Here is a 19,757-nt window from a genome sequence, read left to right on the forward strand (position 1 = left end):
GATTAATACATCCTTATAAGGTTTATTACATTTAGTAATTTCTGCTATAAATCATGCATTTAAAGCTATTTTATACTGAGGAAGGGTCCTAGAAAAATAGCTATATAAGTGTAGCAACCAAAGTGATAAAAGCTTACTTTTTTTTTTCCCCACAGGGAGCTTTTTTAGAATATCAGTTCAAGTGTTAAGCAGTATACTCAGTTTTGGTAATACATTTGGGAATATTGGACCACAGTTTGAACTGCAATGCAATTAAGTGTAAAGATTATACCTTAATTCACTACATTGTAATTTTAAGTATAACAGAAAACAAATAATGAAGCTTTGGTTAGTTTTTTTGCAAATACTCAAGTAAGGGCTTTTGGCTCTTTTTATGCACTTCAAGTCCTCCAAAGCCTTGACGAGTGAAAACAAAGTCGGTAAGGGAATAAAAGGATTTTTAAGAGGACAAGGAAGAGTTTGGGGCATATGATTATTTCATTTTGGAAGTGTTTAATGAGCATAAATCTTAAAAGAGCATTTTATGAGTCACACACTTTGAAGCATAAAACATTTAAGATATCCTCTAAATGCAAATCTAAAAAACTTCTGTTTTACTGGTAACTTCAGTGTTTACTTAATCATATGTTAGAAATATTAAGATGACTCTGAATGTGCTTTTAATACAGTCAGTTTGACAGTGGGGACTCAAATTCTACTTTCTCCATTAAGTTGTACACACTAGAAAGAAGGTAAAACTTTGTTTCAACAGGATATGACTTAATGAACAGATTGATTTTAAGATTTAGCCAAAATATCCACTGCATTTATGTCAAAGCATTTTTAGGACAGCAAACGTCTTCTGATTGCTTTCTTCTTTAAGTGAGAAAGACACACCTGTGCAAAACCTGGATTTAAGTTTAGGAAGCGAAATTTCCGAATTTCTCTATTTGAACATTTAATTAAAGTCACATCCTAATAGTACTACTCTAGAATTTACAAGAATAGATGTGATCTTAAAGGTAGAAAATCTGGTGACTTGTATTTTAAATTTGAATGAAATACTTTTCTTCCAATATTACCCATACAGCCAATGCTCACTTAAATTAGTCCACAAAATAAAAGCTGAGGGTGAAAGGAAAAAAGCTTCTTTCCATATATCAATATGTAAGCTTTATTTTTTTTTTAAGGTATGTTTTCAGCAATATATTTGACTGTCATTCATGCTTGTGATTAATCAATTCCACTAAACCATTCATCCACGCTTCAGAATTGTATACAAGACAGTATATACAGCTATCAGCTTGCAAACCCTACCAATAAAAAGGTGCTATATTAAAAGCATTTAGGCAGTTTTAGCTATTTGCAACTACTGAGCAAATTCAGCAGACAGAACAGCAGACCAAACAGCACACAGCATGCATCCAAAGCATGCATTTACAGATCATGTTCACAAAACTGTCTCAGACAATTAAAGTTTTAATAGCCAAGGGGAAAAAATGAAAATTGCAAGAATACTTATGTGTCAGAAGAAGGAGGTAAGTATTCCTTTATAACTGATGCAGAGACAAGCCATCCAGCTCACAGCAGACACATGTAAGCAGCTTAACACAAACAACGAAAGCAGGCATCATGCAAAGCCCCACCATTCTACTACCGCAACATCTAAATGAGAGCAGGTCACTGCCGCATTTATGTCTTGCAAAGCAGATCATCATTAACTATTCACTGCAGAAATACTCAATTACTTTGAGAAGAGGAATGTTGACACAAGCTTCTTCTGTTTACACAATTTTTAATTTCCCAAAACAAAAATTGGAAAAGCAAGGAGAGTCCATATAATAGATGCTAAGAGTCTCTGCTTGAAAAAAAATAACTTGCAGAAGTTGTATTAATTCATACCATCGAGCACTAAAGCTAAATTACCATGCTCACTATATAGATGCAGTTCTTTGAAATTCCATGCATTCGTCATAGCTTCAAAGCAACACTAAAACTGGCACTTGTTACTACATTGCAACACCTTCAGCTTTCTAAGGCGGTGCACAAAATCCATTAATCCTTTCGTTATGTCAGACGAGAGGAAAGAGCCACATGATCCAATGCTTCAGGCGATTCTGTATTGGAGCAGGTTGGTGGCATCAGCAACAAGGCAGTACGTCAGAAAAACGGCTTTCAGTAAAATAGCTGAGTATTTGCAGAATCATATCGCAGACCTCCATTATGGCTCACACTGATCCGCTAGTTAAGGATTTCCTAAAGCGGGTCAGTAATACTCTCGAGTAAAGCACAGACTCACAGGAAAGCTCCCCTACTTAAAAAAAAATAAAATCAAATAAAGCAAATTATTCTCCCATGTCTCCAAGGAATTATTTTGATTATGTCTCAGTTTAGTGCCTGTCAAGCACTTCAATGCACGTTTGTCCACCAAGGCAGTTATTTTCAGTTAGCATTATAAATTATTTATTATTTTACATAACACAAGCAGCAGGCAGCTCCTCCCTCTGAGGCATATGGCACACCCTAGGAGGTGACGAAACAAACATTAGGATACAGCGGCTCTAATCACGTTCTCTGCAGTATTTGTGAAAAATCCAACTAAAACATGCACAAGATCTAACCACAGTATCTTACGAAAAACATGCAGAAAAAAGCAAAAATGCAAAATGAAAGAGACGGAAGGTACTCTGAAAACATCTATGTTCCAAAGACAATTTTTAGACTTGCTGCAAATGCTTCAACGTACACGTGAAGAAAGAAGGGTTACTGCTAGGATGAGCCAAGGATGGCTGCAGACAGTAATACCACCACAGACACTACAGTCCACGATGCATTTCTGAGGACGGAAGTTAAAAATACAATTAACACGTGTCTGTAGGTCTGATTTTTCAATTGTTCCATAGCTGCTGACAATGGAAATTTAAGGTTTAAAAATCAAGGTAGTTATTAACAGGAAGGCAAAGATGAGAATTTCACAATCCAGGCCACAGCAGCTAGATGACAGTTCCCCTGCCTACAGCCCTCCCAAGCACAGTGCAGGAGGCTACTTTAGAAAGCAAAATACATGACCTTTCTTTGCACCTGCAAAACACAGGCAAAGAAATACAGACATATTTTTCCTCCAGTAGTAATAGATGTTGCAATTCCATAGTAAATAGCATACTACGTGCACAGGAGGGAAAAAGACTTTAACAGCTGCATGAGCAGTACAGAGGCTGATAAGCCCTCGAACCACGTACTGCTTTCTAAAGAAAGGGAAACGGTCGAGAAGCAGTATCAACACAAATAATTGCAGAAACAAGAGAACACAGGTTGACAAAGAGGCAACTAAAGGCAAGTGACTGACCTTTGATAATTCTTATCCAGGTAGTTCACACCCATGATTACTTGCATGGATGTGTACTGTTTTTCCATGATTTTTCTTAACTTTTAATGTACACAGGAAAACTATTCACCAAATATTATTCAACATCTTTAAATGCTAAGATGCCACAAAAGTTGAACAGGGAGAGGCAGCCACTCCAAAATTAGAACGAAGAACAGCCAGGATGCTGAGCAGGAGGACACCCAAGAGCCCACAGAATAGGTAAGCAACAGAATGTCTTTACTGTCCTGCTCCTCAGGCTTGGGAACCACTCTGTCAAAGTGCAATTTTACAGAATAAAACTCTTCCCTCAGCTGAAGTACCAAACCCAACACTGACAATAATGGCATCCCTCTGTATACTGACTTAGTAACAAAACTAAAGCAGCTTGTACTGTTGCGCCATGAGGCTATAGCAAGACTGCGAGAGGGCTACATTGGTCCCTTCTATGAATATGGGCTATCAGGAGAGGGTCAAGTAAGATGCCTAGAGCTACACAAGCACTAGGAATCTCTATTCTGCTATCAGAGACTGTCAGGAAAAGCACTGATGTTCTTGCCCCAGCTCCCAATACACCAAAGTAAGTGTTCTTACTTGCTTTGATGCTTTGACAGCTAGAAGGAATAGTCATAAATTTTAAAGAATGAGTTCATTCAAATACATGCTGCTTTATCTTGGTTTAAGGATATTCCTTGCACAACTGCGCCTTTAAAAATCATAACAGTTCTGAAGCCAACAGCAAGCGCTTCCCATATCTTTCTTTTTAATGCTTATACAAAGTTACATAATAAACTGCATTTAATAGTTTTATTAAATCATTGTTATGTATAAAATTTTAAAGGGAGTGTTGCCAGGGACAGTGCACAAGTGCTGGCAGGCAGAGTAGCCAAGAGGCAGCAGGAGAACCCCTGCAGCAGCCAAGGACCAGCCTCTGTGTACCCCCTGGTGAAGCGCCCACCATGCTGAGGGAAAGCTGGAGGGAAAGGTGGGACAGGGCACGCAGGGGCAACTCAGCAGCCACCAGGAATGAACTGCATGCCCTGTTCACAGATAACAAACAAATATTTAAGTAATATCTTACGTATCCTTCAAAATGGCAGGGAAGGAATGATTGCCTCATACTCCATTTGTTTGTTTGTTTGTTTTTAACCTATTAATACTTCACTACCTTAAATATCACCTCTATGCAGAAATGGAAAAACACACCCACAATCAGTGCTACACCAAAGAAATCTTGGGCTAGACGAGATTTGGATTTCCAAGGAGAGGCCATGGTTAAACAGCAAAGTGGGGCTTCTTTCCACCTTTGCAGAATGTTACTTTTTGCAAGTCTGAGACAGTTTTGGTCTTGGACTTGAGAAGCCTACGCTTTGCTTATACAGAAGAAACATGAGAAAACCATGAGAATACATTCAGCTTAAACTGCAATCTTACAACAGTAATTTGGAAAAAGGTGGGGAAAGAGAGGAGTTTACTTTCAGCACAGTGCTTGTTTTGCATCTCACACCTTATCAAATCTAACACGTTTTTCTTGACTTTCAAAACCTATTCCCTATTCTCCTTATTTCCTTCTTGCTGTAGCCCTTGTTTTCATCAGGTCTCAACACTCACTTCCCTCAAAACCAAGGGAGGCTCACTGCACCCGTTACACAGTTGAGCATAAAAGGTTATACAAAATAAGAGACTCCCCAGGACGTGCATCTTTTTGTCAGGTTCCTGGTATAGCTTCAGATTCCTCATGTTGTCACGGGTTGAAGTTTCATAAAAACAGTCCTATTTGTGTCAGTTATGTTTGTTTAGAGCCCAGTCTGGTTTAAAAGGCACACAAAATTCTGCCAGAGAATGCTTTAGGCCTGTTTCCAGCAATATTATCAATTTGGCAACAGAAATATTCTGTGCCTTAAGATCAAACTAATTAGGCAATAATTCTGTCCAAAGGTAATTTTCTTTTTTTTTTTTTTTACGAAAGTTTAATAGACTAGAAAGTATCAATTTAAAGTTCTAAGCAGATAACTATATAAACTAAAAAAGAACAGTTCTGCGTGACATGCAGAAAATAACTTAAATGGTAAGAAATATTTGCAAGATCTTAAGTCAAACACCTGATACACAATGGATGTACCAACATTTTAAAAAAGTTAAATGAAAACATTAATTGGTTTACAAAGATTAGCACTACCCAGTTGTATAATTCTCATGTTAATTTTTTGGTCAAGAATAAGTCTAACATGATAAAACCAAAATGCTTAAGTGACAAATTATCTTAACATTTCCAATGTTTAGACATAAAACCTAGTCCCAGACACAGAAAGGCAGAGACATGCATATAGTGCAGTGCCCACCTCAAAAAAACTTTAGAAGCAAATTTAGATTATGCTAAGAGCTCTGTATGATTGAGCATCACATACAAGGCACATCCGAATAGCTAAAATGATGAAAATTCAGATAATTTCCAAAAGCTTCTTGAATCACCCACCTGAAGCATGAGAGTATGTCCACAAGATATCATAATACACTGTGTTCTAACAGGTCAGGAAGGGGCAAATTAAGTTTACCGGTCCTCATATTACTTCTGAGTTAGTTTATTCATGTGCAAGCGTTTGAAAAGTTACCAGTTCACGGGTTTAAACTCCCCAGGTCAATATCCTGTGTGACCACTAGAGGGAAACAGCAAAACGGAAACAGACACGTCTAAAGGTTACTATTGGTCAAAGCCCAAGAGTAACCCTTATCCTGTTTCTGCTGCAGTCCCTCTGCACATAAACCTCCTTTCCTTGGCAGACAATTAAAAACAGAGCAGTTTTACCTTTAGCCTTTATAATTACACTTGAGACACATTGCTAAGTGAGGACAAGGTTTACCGCACAGTATGCAAGAAGTAACAATGACATCTATTGCTAAAACAATGGCAGTTAGAAGTTTTAATAGAGATTAATTAAACTATTCTGAACTCACACCTTTCAGCCAGTTCAAAACAGTGAAGGAATTAACAACACGTTAGTTTCCATTTAAGATTATCCAAAGTCATTAGCACCAAATTAAACACTCTGACAAATGTTTAGGCACAGATTTCTTAAAACGTGGTCTAACACAAAGCAGTTAGGCTCATCATAATTTAGCTTTAAAAAAAGAACATTTAGTATGTGACATACAGAAAACTGGGCATCTCTGTCTCAAGTACCATGTCTGAGTAGAAGACTTTTCTTCACATTCAACTGTTCAGCCATTAATTAGTCTGCAGCTGTCAAACATACAGCTCCCAGTGAAAAGGAGGTTTGTCTACCAGCCCAATGAACAGGCACAGGATTTCTTCATGCACAGAGTAGGCATTAAGCAGGTTCTCACCAAACTAGTTTTCCCTGTATGCATATGCACTTTGAGAAGCATAAGAAGAAACAAAGTTCTAGCTAAACCCTTCCAAACCCACAAAAAGTCATGCAATAGTGATATAGAGACATTTATTTTGAAATAAGTTATCTATTCTATTCATAATGCTTAAGTTTAAGCAGGTTTACTCAGGAGTTTGTAGAACTGGTTTATGCAATGCAACTTTCAGAAAGCTAATCTTTTAATAATTAAAGTGTTACCTGACGTTACACACATCAGTAAACATCAGTAAAAATATTAAATTCAACTTCATCTGCCAATACAAAAACACATCCGTCCCATCTTTATTCATTCATGCAAAAAGAAACAGACTGTTTTTATTTGCTGAAAGCCGACACCCTCTGTGCAAGACAATAGGAAAAACAACTTCAAGCGCAGCACAGGTCTCTACAATAAGATGACCTGTCCTGCCCTTGAAGGAAAACCCAGGAACTGGTGGAAAAACAGTTCACCAAAGGCTGCTTCTAGTGCACCAGAAGAAAGGAAACGAGAGGATCTAGGCTCTAAAATGCTCAGGACTTTGAAGATAAGTTTTATCATCGGTTTTATATAGGATTGTAGCACTGTCAGCCATCATTAAGATTGTACATTAAGCTGTGGGTCACCATTTTTGTTCTTACTGCTTTCCAGAGGGGTAAAAAAGTACAAACAAGATAAAGGATGACAGTTCAGTGCTGGGTACCAACAGAAAAACCTCCTTGCAATAAGCATTAGTTAGAGAATAGTGTACTGCTGATAAAGCAATCAGTTTAGCAGCCTGTTCTAAGTTAGTCGTCTAGTAACTGAACTGTCTCGTTTTGTGACAGCACCACTGTATTTTGTAGGAGCACTTTCTGCAAGAACTTGTGCCTTAACTGCACACTGTACTATGAAAAGTCCAGGCAACTGCATAAAAACATTCAATATGTATGTCCTCAGATTAGCCAATATATTCTCTACATACTGCTAAAGTCCAATCCCATTGCTGGTTCCCTTACGGTGGTGTATCCCTGAAGAATTCATCATGAGAAAGTCACCCCTGTGTTAAGAGCTCACAAACTGGTCAAAACACTGATGCTACTGCCAGCAGACACGGGAGTGGGTCTATGGGGGAGTGATGTAAGACTGAAGGACAATTGCCATATTCTTGCTGTTACCTGCTTTGAATTCCAAAACATTAAAAGCTGACACCACTCCATTGCTAAGAGAGGGGATGATGGTGGGCAAGACAAGGCATTCCCTGCCCATGCTGCATGGCAGTGACAAAACGCATATTCTGCCACCAGACCTTCACATTCCGACAGATTTGCATATAGTCCAGTTGACGTGTGACAAAGTAGCAGTGATAAAAATGGCAGAAAAGTGAAGCTATGGTACCTACATCCAAAAGCACTCCAGACTCAAAGCTCCAGACCCACAGTCTAGGATAGCGAAGGAAAACTTTGCAGTCTGCCTGTATATCACAGGGCTTTAAAAAGACCTTTCTTGAAGCGTTTTATATTAAGACACTACAAATCATTGAAGCTGGCAGAAAACCTTTCCATCCAGGTGACATGAAATACAAATTTTGTTTCTAATTGCAGCCTCATGTCACATACTGCAGACTTCCTTTTCTTATGACCAAGCCCAAACACATAATGGAGCATGTTTCTGCTCCAGGTGCATCACCTGCCTACTCACATGGATACTCCAAGAAGAGATGCTATGTATGACTGGTACTGTTGGCTGAACACTCTTGATCTGTTCAGATATTTGTCTACCAGGCATGATGGCCTCTTTTCAAGAATTAAAATACAAACCAGCCCTGTAAGTCTCTGAAGATCAGATACACTTACACAAACCTTCAGTCCTGTGTGTTGTTTGATTAGATTATGGGAATAGTCTAAATACCTATTGTTGCTTATCTTTGCACTTTCTTTTTACATTTCAAAATGACAGGTTTACCTGACAGATTTCCTCAAACCTTCTAATACCACTAAACATATGAAACAGATACTTTATTTTCTGCTTAACCTTGTTTAGCGTATTTGAGGGAAGGTAGAAACAGGAATGTAAGTAAGTACAAGCTGCACCTTCAAATAATGCAAGAATAAAGCAAAAAATCAAGGAGACAGAGTTTAACCAGACCTTTTATTCAAAGTCTGAAAACTACCAAACTGAGCCAATAAAAATTCACTTTGTTAAAAAAGAATCATTTCAAGATAGGAAGGAGGAATCCTTTTGCTGTGAAGTAGAAAATACTATGAACGTGAACAAGGAAGAACTGAACTGCTATATAAGAAATGTGGTTTTATCATGGAATCAGAATGACTAGGTTGCAAGATATCTCTAGTACCACCTCCTGTTCAGAGCATGTCCAATTAGATACCCAGGCCTCCACCCCATAAGGATGCATTCTTCAGAGAATTGTAATATCTATTTTCAAGCCAAAGTGATTGTTATGAAACATAAATGGAACACACAGGCAAAGAAAGACTGGGCTGGTCGAAGTGAAACAGTCTGCACTGTTTATAATTAATCAAGTGTGTTGGTCTGGAATGGACTGAAAGCTTTAGTCCAGCTTTAAACAGTCTTAACTGTAACTACTTATTAATAAAGCTGCAACTTACAGCTGCCATTCAAACATGGGCCCAAGAGTGGCAAAACGGTGCCAAGACAGACAAAGAACTATTTTTTCCTGTCCTAAAAGGGAAGTTTCAACAGTTTGGAAGTGACAGCATTTAGGTTTGCTGCATACGCCTGTGTAGTCAACTGAAACTGCTGATTTGCTGGCTTTCCCCTAATGTCTTCTTTCAGGAAATACAGTTTCCAGGAATAAGTGCACTTAGCAAATTTAGTAACATTAAATGACAAGCAATGTCATATGTATTAAAGAGTTCCTGGTGGTAATAGTGCTAAAATAATGGAATGTGTTAAGACATACCCAAGCTTAGTTCTCCTCCTCGAAGGAGCATATTTGATTCAATTTTAACAAAAGAAACTTTTGTTGTTTCCAGTAAAAGACTAATAACTTGAGAAATACATCTAATCTTCCCCTGAAAGCACAACTTCTCTACAACATCTACGAGTTCTACTATCACTATCGTAACATACATCAGGGAAAGTGGCTCTTATCAGCTGAGCAGCCTCAGCTGTACTTGCTTACTTAAACCAGCAATTTTAAGGTAATACACAAATCCCCACAAGTTATTTCAGATAGGGTGGAATGAAAGATAGACACCTCTCTCTTTATTCCTCCCCACCCTCAAAATTTTTTGATGCCTGTGTTCACAGCAATCAATATAGGACATTTAAATACTAGCAATTAAATAGTAAACCTTTCTTTCTCCCCTCCCATTTAAAACAGGTATGCTCAAGACATCAGAATTTTGATTCCCCTGCAGTAAGTCCATTCACCTAGACAACACTAAAGTGATAGCAAAGACATTTTCAAGCATTATCTGTTTTCAGAGAGAGAAACTTATCTTTTTGTTGTCCTACAGTGGAAATTATATTAGAAGAATTACTTTAAGAGTTTCCAATAATGGCAAGTGGACATGGAATTTTAAAAAAAGGCAGAAGATGCCCCAAGTCTTGTTATGTTTTTAAAAGAATTCCCAAGCTCTTTACAGTCACATTAGCTCTTGCAGCTATTGTCCTTTTCAGGAGGGGGCACAAGGATGGTGGAGTGCCTACCTGTGTGTCTGTCTCTCTCAAAAGAGCCAAAAAGTTAGCTCTGTTGAATGTTACTGAATATGTATCATTGCTACTTGTGCACCCCACCCATGTGGCTGAGCAGCATCTACTCCCTATGGCTAGGGTGTAACTGGTATGTTAGTGTCAATCCAATGAGTTTCACTGTAATGAAAGCTGACTGAAGAAAAGCCACCCCATACAAAGTCTTTCTAGAAAGAAAAAGACTGCATTTGGTAGATGGAGGCATACACAGTATCCAAGATTTTTCTATTAAACTGTTAATGCACAGGACTGTTTGAGCTGATGAGTAATAATTCCGAGTAAACAGCATGCAGATCTATTTGGCAAGTGTCAGCTTTTAACTGTTTAACCACTTTAATACCAAGAGCTTTCCCTGATTTTAAGGGGCATTTACCACCAAAGTGAAGCTTGACACAGGACTTTCTCAATGAACAATATTGTTTTCAGGGAGACCGTGCAAAAATGTGCTGCCACTCTGGCACAGGGAGCTTGACTCCTAGAACTACTGTGTGTCATTCTGACAGTTTCAAACATTGACATTTGCTTATTTCTATTAAATGGAAGTATAAACTATCAAAATGATCTACCACAGTTGCTTTCAAAGTGAATTAATAACACCTTTGAGTTTACTACTAGAATCCCACTTGTTTATGGAATTGAGAGTGGTTATTTACTGCACAGCCAGCTGCATGTTGAGCCTAGTAGCTTGGTTCCAGTCACCTCAAGACAGCATTAGACTTGGCACCAAGTTTATTTTAGCCATGTACATCACCCTTCATTAAATAGCATTACAAAAATATTGACCGACATACGCTTAACAGCTTAGCAGTAGTGTCACAAGCCTTTCATGTTACCTGATACCAAGTTCGCATTTTTACAAGTGTTTTCTTTCCCATGGTATTGCATCCACAAGGCAACGCTCTTGCTAATTTGCTCTTTGGCCTGTAATTTTCAGGCATTCTTCAGATATTTCAGAATATTCTGGTTCATCAGTCTGGCTATACTGATCACATCAGTGATCAAAAGGTTACTTTAACCTTTATGTGCATTTGAATTTTCAGCCAATTCATTATTTAGGTAATTTAAAGGAAAGACAAAAGTAAACCATCTCAACTAAGTTCACTACCTTTTGGAGGTAGGGGTTTAAGAGAAGGAGAGTTCAAGACCTACTAAGATTATGAAGACTACCTGTTAATGCTTTGACTAGATGAATGAGAAAACTTTTTAATTAGGAACATATGGCAGACAGTGATCACAGCTTTCACAGATACAAAGATTTAAGATTACCCTAAGGTAATCTTATACATGTACATATAAAGCTTCAGACTCAGATAAACAGCTCCTAACAGAACAACAAGCAAGCTCAGCTATCAACCAAGATACCACTAAACGGTCTAGCCTTTCTTCATCCATACAGTTGCCATACTTTAGAAAGTACTAGAAGCGGCACAATCACTTAAGAAAATGAACCCAACCCAAGCAGCACAAAGAGTTATTCTTGGAAAAAAACCAAAAACTCAAGACAGCGAAGTTAGGAAGACTGAAGTTGACAGAAGAGCAGCAAAAACTTAACACTTGTGTACACTGGAGAAAAACGAAGTTCAAGGTTTACTTGGTTATAGGAAATGTACTGCACGAGTACAGGACAGGTAGCAATCTGCAGATAGTTCTGAAGATGGATTGGATTTAGTGGTTCTCAAGCTGAGTAACTAAAAAAAAAAACCCATGATGTTGCAAAACATGGTAGTTGACAAGAACCATAAAATAATCCTGCGTTCTATACAACATCTCTAAGATTCTCAGTAGGAACACTGAGTCTAATTTTGGTGCTGTACCTCAAAGAAAGATGAGGACTGAGTTTGGAAGAGAGCTATACAAGGTAGCAGGGAGTTGTAAAAGATGTCCACATGAACAACTGAGGAATGGGGAACTGTTCAGGCCAACATAAAAAGACAGATTAACTGGTCAGAATTTTTTTGCTCTTGCATCTACTGCTAATAAAATAGTAACATGAGAAAGTTATCTCCATTAGCATTTTCCAATGTTTTCTTAGCACAGCTAACTAAAAATAATCTCATAGATCAATATTTACATACAGTATTCAAGCAAAAGATTGACTTAAAGTATTGTTAATGTGAAATTTCTTAAGGCAGCTATTACGTTGAAGGAATGGGTAGATGTACTTGGGTCTCAGTCTGAAGGTGAAGCATTGCAATTACAGAACACAGGGAACCAAAATACTCTGGGTGCTTATCATTATGTTGGAAGTGAAATTTAAGGTTCGCTCTGAGTTTCAAAAAAGTTCCTCCTGCATAACCTCTAATACTTGAGGTCATAAGAGAAATAACAAAGACAGAAGGCCAAGTTTAATTAAGTACTTCAATATTTTACCTGATGTCCTTCATACTGAGAAGCTGAAGGGTACTACCAACAGATTTAAGCAATCTGACATTAACTCAGCCTTTTAGCATTGGAACAACTAGAGCATTTTGAGGAGGCTCTTTTAAGAATACTCTGTGGGTTATTTTGTTATATTTAAGATGCTTCTCAAGTGCACAACATTATGGTGCTCTGTTTTTAGACATTGGGAGTTTTGCTTTTGTATGGTGTTGCACTCACGTTAGGCTAGCCAAAGTACACTTCTACCCCTTGTCCTTTCCTTAGACACCCACATAATGGCTGCCTTTTCTGCTTCAACATCACAATGGCTGTTAGTACTAGTATTTTTCAATGCCTAACAGCACATTCAGGAGCTCCTTTAGAACAGTACACTGACAAGAGAAAACACAACATGCAGATGACCTTAAGGGTGAAATTAATGACTCTTAACACTTTGTGCACAAGGTAACTGTTAACTTTTTTTAGGTTATGTGGAAAAAAAGAATCACATTTTATGTGGTTAACAAGCATTTTATGAAAATTTCAAGCTGACAATAGGGTGGGGTTTTGTTTGTTTGTTTGGGTTTTTTTCCACAACGGAATTCTAAAGTGCCCTTATTACCTGCAATCAAAGTTATGCTGTTTAAAGTTCACCCTGCAGTTTTCTAACTTAATTTATGAACTAGGACCCAGATTCAGAAAATAATAATCTCAAAACTAAGCATCCCAATTCTAGTTTACTTGTTTGGAAATGTATCAGTGTTTAATAAAGGAAACAGGTAAACTGTTTTAATACTTATGCATAAATTTGACTTTACTAGCCTGCCAAATGCAGTTTTTTTGTTTAACCATCTTAACTAGATCTGTAATTGAACAATGCAAAAAAACTGGGATATGAAGCTTCTGAGTCTGACAAATGATAATTTAAAAGTCAAGTTGTAGTACATATTGAGAATTTCACAACATTAGAATTACAAGCTAAACTATCTTCGACCCCCCTGAGGTTGGCACACCTCCTTCCCCATGCTATTTGGGGAAAAAGATTGCTCATAAAGAGACATTTCATAAGTTTTACTATTCTCAGTGTTTCTGTATAACCTAAGTAACTCACAACTACTCTCCTAGTGTCTAATCAACAGTAAAAAGAATGAAGGAATGACTACTTCAAGGTAGCCACTTAACACCTTTCACAGTCAGACTTTGAAATTCATGCCTCTTGCTCTAGATAGAAACACCTTGTATATCATCACTTCAAAGTGAAAAAGGGAACCTATGTATTCCTTACGTGCCAAATTTGTTGGGTATCTAGATATTCCTCAGAGAATAACTTTTTCCAGGTTGACACGCCAAAGGCAGGTCTTGTAATAAGTTCAGCAAGACTTAAAACAGTATTTCAGTTTGATAAACACAAGATTTTGAAAATCCAAGTCTTAAAACACTTTCAATTTATTCTGATGAAGAGTCACAAAGTCAATAATGAACACATGCAGAACTTCTTAGAAAAAATTAAAAGTAAGATGGAACAAAATGGGACAAACCTAAGCTGATGCAGAGTTTCTCATGGAACATTAATTTCTAAACAAATTCTCAGCAAGTTTTTAACTCACACGTTAGATTAACAGTACAAGAAATCATTATCTGGATCTCAGGGGTTCAAGTTAATTTGCTCAAAATAAGATTAATTATCCAGGGGGTTCTTGCAGCAAACAGCAACTCACACACCTCATCTATACCTTTAGAAAGCAACAGAAGTTTGTAAGATAACAGCAAATCTACCACAGTAAAGAATGAAAGCTCTGGATAATTTTAATATGTGTAAAGAAACACTTCCCACTTTAGTGAAAAAGTGAATCTTGTTTATTCATACTACATAGCACACATTCATTTTACTTGTTAGAAGTTACATGCTGCAGGGGTCCATGTTCTCAACAGGTAAACCTAAACGTTCCCCTAGAGCACAGAACTAAACATATAAGCCAGTTTCTCTAGTCCCAGGTTAGAAATTCCATACTCCATTTTCAGACCATGATAAAGACCTGGAGTCAGTCCTTCAATGTATTATTTAAGAAGAGAGCAACGTTTCAAAAGTATCAATACCTGGGTGCTCGCGCACCATCAATGTTTTTTACACTGGAGAAATGTGAAAACCTAGTCTGGTTTTGAGTCCTTCAGCAATATACCTTTCCATTAGATCCATCTAAGAAAACATCATAAGCTACCCTAGACCTGACTATCTCTTAGAGTAGGAAAACAGAGAAGCTTCCGAATGATACACACCCTTACAACCAGATATTTTACAGATAAGTACCTGCTCAGCACATTTAAGTAAAAGAAAGGACTCCTGGTTACGCATTAACTATTTCCTCATTTGTCTCACTGATGGTCTTATCACTGTTTTAGACTTTTCTCTCCTCCAGTTCAGGGAGATCAATAAGCATTTTAGAAGCTGTAGTTGAAACATTTAGACTAGTAAGCATTCAGGAATGTTTTACATTTCTTGGCTACCAGATACTCATTGGTGTTGCTAAGCAGAAAGTTTTTCTGTCTGCTCATACTCAGATTTAATACAAAATTCATTTTAAATCAGTGTTTTCTCTGTTTGGAGCACAATGAAACACAGTCACAAAGTTTTAGTCCATCTTTCATACTCTAAAGATAAACAACCTTGTGACATGCTACAGTAAGTCTGACAAACATACTTTTGTTAGCAAACAGCTTAAGCAGCCTACCATAACTACCTACCCACTCAGTAAGCAACAAAGAGCTTGGAAAGCAAACAAAAAAGTACTTTCTATAGCAGTAAACTCAAGTTAATAAAAATGACTGCTTAGTAAAGGAAATAATTTCCTCTGTCAATTTTACTCAAATTATTATGTGTCACTTCAAGAACCTAGTTCTCAAACAAAAACAATTTTTATCTGGTAACAACAGTTTGTCAAGGAACTTTTGTTTGAGTTTTGGTAGCCTGACCACCAAAGTTCCTTCAGAAAATTTCAGAGTAAGCAGACAAAAATCTGAACTTTTTAGTGAAATAGGCTATTTTGTCTCATGAAATCCCATCTTCTCCTACTCTCAATCAAGTGTTTAAATATAAATCTTCCACCAGAACTGAAGAAAATTAAAGGATGGGTGAGAAGTTACCTAAAGCTAAGGATCGCTGAAGTGCTGTTCATGCAAATTCAAATGAAAAATAGGATTAACTTCCAGACTCCAAGAAAATCTGCTTTTCAGATCCAACCAATGTTATTAAGAGACAGTACATTTTTCCTACAAAGTTGTATATAAATTATAGGATACAGCACTAACCACCATAGAAAATATTGAAACAAGACAATTGTAGACACATTCTTTAAGAAAGATTTGTGATAACCAGACTGAAAACTGGATTTGGACATTTCTGCTTTATGTTTAACTACACCAAACACCTATTTATGTGCATACAGCATTTTTCCAAGGCTTCTGTTGATAGCATTTCTATGTATTTCAGTAGGAACAGATGCAGCTCCACACCTACAACATTCATCACACGAATCTGCTACTGTGCTACTCTGTTATGAAGACAACAGAACCTTGCACTGGAAAAAAAATGCTAGTAACTCATGATTTTCTGAGATTTAATTACATACTTTTAACTTGAGTCCAGGCTATTGTTACAAGACTGCATTACCTTTTGCTGTTTTCATTGCCTTGTCTTGCCTTGATCATGGTATTTAGTTGCATACTACAAAGAGAATGCTTTTAAATAATGTATTGCTTTAATATATTAAATGGTTTGATGGTTTATTTAGTAGTGAGGTGACATTATATTCCCCTCTCCATTTAAGAATTAAAGCTGCTATTTGTCTAGACTACTGTAAACACTACAGAGTAAAAGGGACTATGCAAGAAACTGAAAAATGTCAGATAGCCATGAAACTGCAAACTACATATACTTACAAAGCCATTAGATTCAGAACAGCCAAGTCCCATGTTATTACACTAGGAGAGCAAGATGCAAACTGAACTGTTTGTTGTCAGTTCAGCATATACAGAAATAATTTTATTTCCACTTCCTACTTGTAGACATACTTGTCTTCAGTTTATATAACATTCTAGAACACATGACTCACTTTCTTTTAGCAATGACTAGAAAGATAACTTTAATAGAATAATAAAAAAGCATTCATTACTTCTATCTCAATACTAGCTCTAAGTAAATACTCAAAAAATTGGGTAGTGGAATTATCCATGAAACCTCTCATTCCACTCTTTTAAATGTGAGGACAGATCTGGTACCAATGTATTAATTTATTTTAAAGAACCACCAAATTCTTGCAAGCATGGAAGTTTAAACTGTCCAAACCAAAATCAATATTAAAAGATATTTTTTTTTTAAGTGGAAAGCCGGCATAATTAATCAGGCTTCTTCTCACAAAGGGAGGTCACTTTTGGAATGCTAGAACTCATGTTCCTCAACTCTCATTAATTATCTGAAAAGGAGGTTGAATAAGATGACTAAAGTTTACCAGTAGTACCAGACAGAAAAAGAAAAGCAAACAGATACCTCGTTATAGGTGGTAGGGAGTAAAGCAGGAGAAGAAAATTCAGTGCTGACAAATACAAGATTTTTTTTTTTGTGACACAGGGAAACAATTCCAAATTTACATGTACAATGACAAACTCTAAACTGCTGCCACTCAATACTTCCATATTATAAGCGATTCCATAAAATTGTCATTTCAGAACCCAAAAACAGTTAAGCCTTAGAAGAGGAAAAAGAACAGTATGAAGACGATATCCCTTTGAGGTTGTGCAGAGCAGAGTTTAAGACAGGATTTGGGTTTTTTTTCCTCATTCATTCCTGAATGCTAGCATGCAATGACCCTGCCTGCATTTCTGCTTTTTCGGACTTCAGGTTAAGTTCTAAATCAACCAACTAAATCATTCACCAAAACTAGCCTGAATTTTAGCCCAGGGCTATCAACTTTAACGTCCCCATGACTCCATACCTGAAGACCCCCATACCTGTAAAACAGTTTTTGGAATGCCAGTTCTATGGATGTGTAATCCAGCAACTTTTTCAGTGTATCCTCTTGAGACATTTTTCTCATGTATTGCAGTAGTAGCAAATTGCAGTATTTTTGTTTCTAGAACACTCCATGGTTAACTTTGTGGGTTTTTTTTCCACCAGACTACAGAAAAGAATCCTGTTTTTGCAACTTAATTTTGTGTTTTTTAACATTACCTCTGTATCAAAGTGAGGCAAAATGCCAAGCTAAAAATGGACTAATACTCTAATTGAGATTTTTTTTAGAGAACCATTATCAAAAGGCAGCACTTTAAGAGCATGTACTGCTTATTGTAAGGATTGCCCAATAAAAGGTGAAACTTCCTAATTACACACAATACTTATATAAACAATACTTCAAGAAGCTCAAGGTAAAAATACAACTTACTTAGATATCTATTTTAATTTGTATTCCTGTAACAGCTGTAGCAGAAGTTGCATTGTGCTAGGTACTGCAGTTAAACTGAACACCTTGGGACGGTGCCTATCTTGTACCTGAAAACATAATGCTTCACGTGCTACGTACTTTAAAAACATCTGACCTTTCAAGCCCTTTAGGTAAAATGAGAATAACTGAGTCTATTGGAAGATATAAGGAAAGATAAATATGAGATAAGATCAGGAAAGCTGAACCAAAATGCTGATGAAGAATAGAGCCTTAAAAGACAAGTAGACAAAAGTCAGTAATCAGATACAGTAAAAGCAGCCAAATGATAAAAGAGAGGAGCCTAAAACCAGAATGATAACATAGCAGAAGTTACTCTTAGACTAACAAGTTTAGCATCTAGGACAGATAAGAAACAACACAATAATCAGCGGGAGAGGATGGACAAATGCACTGAAGAGTCACTCAAACATCATGAAAGCTTTTTCTTTTTCAAGCTAGAGCTCAAGAAACATTCACAGTTGTTAGCTCAGTTCTCTAAACTCTTATCTATGAAGAAAAATCACATTAATTCCTTTTAAACATATTTAACACACAGCTTCAATCTTGCAGTTTTCACCTGTCATAAACACCTTGAGTAGTTTAATGACTATACAGGGAAGCTTACAGTCATTACTCTGCAAGCACCACCAGATCTAATGAGGGAGTGAGAAAGGAAATCAGAAAAAAAAGAGACATACCTTGTGTTGTTCTATTGCATCTACCCACTGTTGTCTGTGGTCTGGGTCCTGAGCCCGGAGGTACCAAACACTATCGTTTACGCTAATATCAAATCTGCATTCGTCAAAGTCATGGGGCTGTGACAGAAAAGAGTGTAAAAGTAGCTAAAATTAGCAACATTATCAACAACATCTCACAGAATATTTTGACACTCTAAAACATTGTAATCAGAAAACCTGGTCTATGTGGTCTTGAATTCACCCTAGATTCTAAATTCTGCTTTATGTGGCTGTCTCAAATAATGAACATACACTCTCATAATGAAAAATGCCAGTCTTCTGAAATAGAAAAGCCTGTTTTGTACATTCTTATTAAATAAAATTGTCACAAAAAGTTCCACACAAACACTGACCAAAACTTCATACTTCAAAACAAATTCTTTATCAAAATAATTACTGGACACAGCCAGGAAAATACACCCATAAATGTTTTTTATTATTACGTATTTCAAAGCATGAAAGAAAATAAGGTTATTGCTATCAGTACCAATTTTCAATGGAAGGTATACATACATCGTAGCAAAAAGCACCAGGACAGAACCATAAAAGCAGACTATAGCAAAATGACAAGGGCAGGCAGGAACCAAAGGAAGCTCTGCCTCAACTATTTTCACCATGTAAGACAGGATCGTCAGATAATAGGGAGCAACTTGCAATCCTTTCCAATATCACCACTCAAATGCATCTAACTTTCAGTTCACATGCCTCAGAATACTAAAAAGCTTTTACTAGCATTACAACGCAGCTGGTAAGGAAAGTACA

General features: G+C 37.0%; 1 protein-coding gene across 5 annotated transcripts in view; it reads right to left on the reverse strand.

The window, feature by feature from the left end:
* CERT1 (ceramide transporter 1) overlaps positions 1-19,757 on the reverse strand; it is a 76,411-nt gene that overhangs the window by 34,276 nt on the left and 22,378 nt on the right. For 2 of the 5 annotated variants that reach the window (XM_063319459.1, XM_063319458.1), the window contains exon 3: positions 18,957-19,073. In XM_063319459.1, coding sequence (XP_063175529.1) covers positions 18,957-19,073 — 117 coding nt within the window. Of the gene's footprint in view, positions 1-1,625; positions 1,763-1,905; positions 1,963-2,002; positions 2,436-18,956; positions 19,074-19,757 lie in introns of those variants that run through there. The other 3 variants (XM_063319462.1, XM_063319461.1, XM_063319460.1) reach the window with 3 other exon arrangements.

Source organism: Chroicocephalus ridibundus, chromosome Z (assembly GCF_963924245.1).
Source record: "Chroicocephalus ridibundus chromosome Z, bChrRid1.1, whole genome shotgun sequence".
NCBI classification, from domain to species: domain Eukaryota; kingdom Metazoa; phylum Chordata; class Aves; order Charadriiformes; family Laridae; genus Chroicocephalus; species Chroicocephalus ridibundus.